Source organism: Amaranthus tricolor, chromosome 6 (genome assembly GCF_026212465.1).
Source record: "Amaranthus tricolor cultivar Red isolate AtriRed21 chromosome 6, ASM2621246v1, whole genome shotgun sequence".
Taxonomy (NCBI): domain Eukaryota; kingdom Viridiplantae; phylum Streptophyta; class Magnoliopsida; order Caryophyllales; family Amaranthaceae; genus Amaranthus; species Amaranthus tricolor.
The window spans coordinates 17,972,632-17,979,375 of NC_080052.1; the positions used below are offsets into that span (position 1 = coordinate 17,972,632).

The 6,744-nt window shown below is 32.4% G+C and overlaps 1 protein-coding gene across 1 annotated transcript; it reads left to right on the forward strand.

The window, feature by feature from the left end:
• The first annotated feature begins 333 nt into the window (after positions 1-333).
• On the forward strand, positions 334-4,358 carry LOC130815232 (uncharacterized). Its single transcript, XM_057681624.1, has 2 exons — positions 334-444; positions 3,401-4,358. Exons 1-2 carry the CDS (start codon positions 428-430, stop codon positions 3,690-3,692), a joined length of 309 nt encoding a protein of 102 aa, XP_057537607.1. The 5' UTR covers positions 334-427; the 3' UTR covers positions 3,693-4,358.
• The last annotated feature ends 2,386 nt before the right edge of the window (positions 4,359-6,744 follow it).

Here is a 6,744-nt window from a genome sequence, read left to right on the forward strand (position 1 = left end):
TCCCGGCCATTTTTAAGCGAAAGAAAAGCTACAGAGCACGCGACTTAATCAGTGGGTACAGCAGATTTTTTCCGAAACATTTGACTGATATTTTTTCCATATTTTTTAGGGTATATTCTTAATATTATTAGGTATTAAATGCTTTATTTTGTAATGGGTATAAATAGGAGTGATTGTAAGAGTTTAGGAGAACTTTAGTATTTTTATTCTTTTTCATATTTTGTTCTTCTCAATCAAACCCTAGGTTTTAGTCTTTCATTTTCTCTTATTCTATCTTAATTTCTAGTAATTAAATCTTCAAATTTATTGTTCTACTAAGTATACTTTGATATTCTCAACATTCTTGGTATTATTAGAAGTTTCAAGCTATTTTCATGGTGTTTAATGACATAAGAATTTATGGGTCTTTTTTCTCACTTCTCCGATCATGTTCATACTTTGTGGGTAATCTCTAATCCTGTGTTATTTTAGTATTTTATTATTTATTTCTTGATTTTAGTTGATTTATAATATTTCTCTATTTTTCTTGATTATTTTCTAATCTGTTCATTTTTAAGTTATTTGTGTTAGAATGTTTATGTTATACGTTGTTTATGATTTTGTTGGTTTTAATTATGAGCAGTGAATAGTTAGTTAGGGCTTGGGGTTAGCTCAACCCTTGTTGATGGCTTGATAATGGTAGAATATTGGTTGATATTGGATTGAATAGAAACTTAGGAGAAGGGTTGCTCCATCCATTGCTTAAGGGTTGCCATGGTTGCTTTTGGGAGGCTAACGAGGGTTGGATCCTGGAGTAACCTAAACCCTTACCCAATGAATGGAGTCGGATGCAAGGTGTAACAATCCAAAACTAACCAACTGATTAAACAAGATTGATTTAAACTAATGCGAAAGATTAACGCTTAGATCGAGCTATTACGTTGATAATAAAATCAATTACTCAACTGATTATATTATCCACTAGACATCTATCAAGAATCTAAATATCGCAATTTACAACCTTTAAAAAAATGTAAAGAAATTACATTATATGAATAATTTGAAACGGTTTAAAATATATAAATTTCTGTAGAAAATCCGGCAGAGTTTGTTTGTAAATCGGATAAACTAAAATTTGTCCTTTTGACTTAAAGCCACCCTACATGTTCAAAACCAACATTTCAAAATAACAATCAGCCAGTGGGACAGACGCTAGACATTCCGAAATCACATTACCTCGTAAGGCCGAATCTTTTCTCCGAAAATCCAAAATAAGTGCTAAAATAATTTTAGATAAAAAAATTCCTTTACTTACATTCTTTTATATGATTGGTTGACATTACTTTGTTGATTACTAATCTTTAAGCTTTCCACTACTATTGACTACATTGATCTTAAAATCTATCCTCACTAGGACAGGTTCAAAGAACAAAACACACAGTCAGTTTATGCTGAGTACACATTTATATAGCTTAATCTTATATATGTAAGAGTATGACAAAAAGGATATATTATAACTATACTTACACAAAATGAGTGGATATTGCTCTCTGCCTTGATTCTAACCTTCTTTTACCTACAACCAAACAAATTGTGCTAGATTCCACACCATAACCTAACGACACATGCTAGAAGGATACATTAATTATATCCTACAAATCATTTTCTTTTGTAAACATACTATTTTATCAATCTTGTATAAAATCTTTTTCTGTTTTTTTTATAAATCAAATACTTTGCCATTTTCTTTGCTAAAACATTTCCTTTTAAAATCTTGAAATCATGAATCTATGAAATGAATAGATCTTTCTTTTCTATTTGCTTTACTAAAAATTTTCCTTTCAAAGTCTTTAAATCATAAATCTATAAAATGGAACAAACTTTCTTTTCCATCGGGTTAGGTAGGCCCTCTGGGTAACTATTAGACAAAGATCCCTAGTGTGCACACCCCACAAACGGCCAAACCGTAGCAGAAGATCTAAGTCTGATGTATTGATCAACGTACCCCCCAACTCTTAAGTAGTGTCGAGATAATCCCGACAAGGTTCAAATTCCTTGAGACACCATATAGGTAATCCCAACCATTTCAAAACATTAAACCATTTGTATCTTTTCTGTAACTATTCTACGATTTAAAGGTTTAAAAATAAACAACTTTCTATATTAGAAAGAACATCTCCCTGCATTCTAATCAATCTCAGCTAAAGGAAATTAGATACCTTTGTATTCTTTTCTGGTAACTATTAAAGATTTTAGTAAGAAATTTAACCCTTTTAAAATACAGCAAGCCAACAAGATCAAAGAATTCAATAAAATTGGAATCTTCAATATGAACTTATATGTGCTTTGTTTATCTTTGATTTTAAGAAATAACAACTTTTTATTCAAACTTTAATACACCTAATTTCTATATCTTTTTTACTTACACTGCCAATTCCCTTTTTTTTTTTGGTTTTTTTTTTTATTTCAAGCATAACCTTTTCTTAGTTCTTGATTCAATGTCCTTATAATTTTCTTATATTTAACATATAATTAATAATATTATATACATATTCATAAACAAAATGATACTTATGAACAATGTCGGCATAACCTTATTTAATTTAGTCACTTGACCTATAATTCATGATCATTTGAATCGCTAACCATATAACTAGCTCCATAGTTTAACTTATAATATAATCTGATATTCAACTCATTATTCAAATTAAACAAATGTAACTCATCAAGTATTATTTCATATTTCAACTTGTATTCATATCTCCATTTCACTATCAAATTTACTTTGCACCAAGTTTTTATTTGTACTCTTGTTAACACTACTCCAATTCCACACCATAACTCCTGCACCAGCACCACACAAGATTCTAACCCTCATAACAAACTCACACCAAGCTGAAGCTGTGCTTAACTGAATTTTGTTACTCATGTGCCACCTCATCAGCTCTTCCTCTTCTGTTGTTTTCCTTCTGGATGTATATATATATATATATATATATATATATATATATATATATATATATATATATATATATATATATATATATATATATATATATATATATATATATATATATATATATATATGCCTTGTACATTACGTAATAATTCATTCAATGTATTCTATTTCTTCTGCAATGTAAAGCTCAAACAGTGATAATACAATCAGACTTTTAATTAGCTTGTGTGTTCTTGATTACTTCTTCTTGAATGAAGTTAGTTTTATCATGGTATCAGAGCATGGAATTGATTATGCCATTTCTTCATTACTTTCTTTTCAGTTTCTAAAATCTTAAGTGCATTTTTCTGTTTTCTATCCGATTTTCATATTATGTTCTTATTTCCTTATTTTCTTTTCTGTTGCTTGAATTTGTTTGCTCTAATGGCTGCAATTCAACCTAATTCCAATCAAGTGGATTAGACATAGAATCTCGGAAGTATTTGCTGATTGGAAGAGATCTTTAATCATAGGGTTAGTTTCTAAGAACAAAATGGCTTTTGTTGATGGTTCATTGGCTAAATCTGCTACAGACTCACCAGATTACAAAGCATGGGAGAGATGCAACACCATGCACATAGGCTGGATTATGACTTCTCTTGAGAGATCTGGGGCAAAGAGTGTTATGTACTATTACACAGCCAGAGACATTTGGTTGAATCTTGAGGAGAGATCTGGCCAATCATCTACAACTCAGCTGTACCATGTGGAATAAGATCTGGCTGCCCTTACCCAAGGAGAAACCAGTATAGCTGAATATTACACTAAGGCTAAGGCACTTTAGGATGAGCTTGATAATATTGATCCACTCTCAACTTGTACTTGCAATGGTTGCTCTTGTGACACAACCGAAAGGAACCAAAAATAGCTGCAAAATCAGAGGATTATCAACTTTCTAATGCATCGTGATGAAAGTTTTTCACAAATGAAAACCAATATCTTGATGATGGATTCATTGCCTACTCATTCCCAAGTCTATAGACTTCTAATGCAGGAGGAAAGGCACAAGGAGATTAATCAGATTACTCACAGTCCTACTGATTGTATGGAATTTAATGCTGATAAAAGGAAGTATAATCATCCTAACTCTCACAAACCTCCTTCTTCAGGAAAGAGGAACAACTATTTCTGTGAACATTGCAAAATCTCAAGTCATTCCTGTAGACTCAATTAGGAACGGGAACAGCAACAAGAGGATGGGTGAATTATTGTTGTTACTAGTTTAAGCGTTTTTGCCCTGTTTTTGCGGAATTGAATAGGATAAATAAAGCTTAAACTTAGAGCGAAATAATTAAAAGAGACAAACGATTTTTACGTGGAAACCTTCTAGGCCTAAATAGAAGGAAAAACCACGACCCCTCGGGATTTCTAAATTCTCCACTATTTCTTGTAGATTTCCAAAAATAATCGCATGAAAATATCAAAGTTCATATGTTAGATGCTTAGGAACAGCCGAATTCACTTGCTATTTATAAAAAATAAAATCTCTAAGAAAATGGAATAATCCAATCCATTATTCCTTATCAAAAAGATCATGGGAATAATGTGGATTAAACAAACAGACGGTTATTTCCACAAGACTTGATTAAATCAAGTATACGGTTAAAACAACAATAACCGCTGTTCCCATTTACTAATAATAGGTTCTGTTCCCTTAAGCAGCGGTTTCTTCAACAGCAGTTCCTGTTCCAGTAATAACTGCTGGAACTTTATGCTATTAATAGAAACGGTTAGGCTTACTAAAAATAGGGATGGTTACATGCTAACTAATTATAGGAACGATAACCTATTTTCTAATATTAAGACCGGTTCTAAAATAATAATAATAATAGCTAAGACTTTTTCAACAGCAGCTGTTCCTATATTTAGCAAATCCAATATTTACTAAATAAAAACTAAAATAATGCTAAGTAAATACGAAAAATCATTTTGGAAAACATTTTGCCAATTAACTTTAATAAATTATAATTGCAACTAATTAACTTTATTTAATACATCAACTAAAAATAATAATAGTAATCAGAATTTTCAGTTAACGTAGGCTGACTTTAGTTTAGGAACAGAGCGCTGTCTTTGAATTCCAGTTTTGCTAGAACATCCAACTTGGGAACAGTAGACCTCCTGTCTCCATTTTACATCCCAAGTGATATATTCTTCTGACATCTCTTGGATCCTTTTGACACGTACATTTCCATGAACCAAGCCATAGGTACTATCAACGATCATAATTACGACCGGATATTGACCTGCACATAATCTCTAAAAAAAACATATTTGTTTAAATACAGTGTAGTCATCATCAAAACTCAAGAGGTCCAACAAATTCCCCCTTTTTGATGATGACAAACTTTTTAAACAAACTTAAACCAATGTAGAGTAAAACCAATATTGAAGAGCATTGTTAGAGATTAAAACAACTCTTCATAACTTAGTAAATATAATTTACCAAGCATATCATGAATCAAATTACTCTAAGAATAAACACAATAAACCTGAATCAATTTATCAATTTTATCTCAGCATACAATTTCAGCATAGAACATAAGCAGTAGTTCCAGTAGAATTTAGAGCAAACAATCAGAGCTCAAAAGTCAAAAATTAAAAGCAAATTAGTTCATCAGTACAGAATGATCTGAACATGTAAAAAGAATTACATCTTAATCATAACACTTGAACATGTAGATCAGATTATATCAAAGCAAGCATCAGAGCATCAAGCATCAGAGCATGTAAAGTTAACAAAAGGTTAACTATACTAACAAAAGGTTAAGACAGCAACAGCAAGCAATAAACAAGCAATAAACAATCATCAACAGCACACAGCCAAACAACCTTAGATCATGAATCATAACCTTTATCCTAATGTCCAACATAATAGATGTAGATATAGATTAAGCATACTCAAGCATTCTTTAAGTTTGTGCCAAATATTCCCCCTTTTGACATCATTCAAAAAGAATTTGGAGCAATCAAGCCACAGCACTAACTACATAGTCAAAGAGAGAATTAGGATGCGAAAATAAAAAAAGCAGTACCAATGAATGCAAACATGATCAGCAATGATTAATCTTCACAGGCAATTAGTAGCACAAAGAAAATGTAGTTGATAGTATGAATTAGATAAATAGTACCCCAACTGGTACCAAGACAAAAGTTTGAAGAAAGTAATGGTTACAACACAGAAAAAATATTGAAAAGTATCAGGGAGAATTAGGATGCAGGAGCTTCATCATCTATATATTTTGTTTCCACCTCCACAGTATCCAGTTTAGCACCCAGACAAGCCTCCATTTGAGTCATCTGATTAGTTAGAGAGGCTAAGGAAACACGAACTTCATCTTGAAATTTAAAGAAGCGATCCTGCAATTCATCAAGTTTGAGGAGAATGGAGAGTAAAGGAGCTGTAGGAACTGTTTTCTGGTCAAAGCCTTGGTGTGAAGATGTATGAACAGGTGGTGGTTAAGTTGGTATTGGTGATGGTGGTGGTGATGGGAAATGATGGGATGATGGAGTTGTTGGCTTTGGTGAGGGAGGATTTATTGGTTCAGCAGTTTTAAAGGATGAGGAGTCATCATCAAGAACAACAACAGGTCGTTTCCCTTTAGCAGCAAGCCTTCTGCTCTTCCTAGGGGTTGAGCCAGACTGCTTCTCTTTGGGCACAGTGACCTCCTCCTTTTCCTCCTTCCCAGTATCCCCTGCAACTTCCCCCTCACTAGATACCTCCTGTTCCCTGTCAGTACATCCTTCTGCCTTTTCAGTGACAGAGG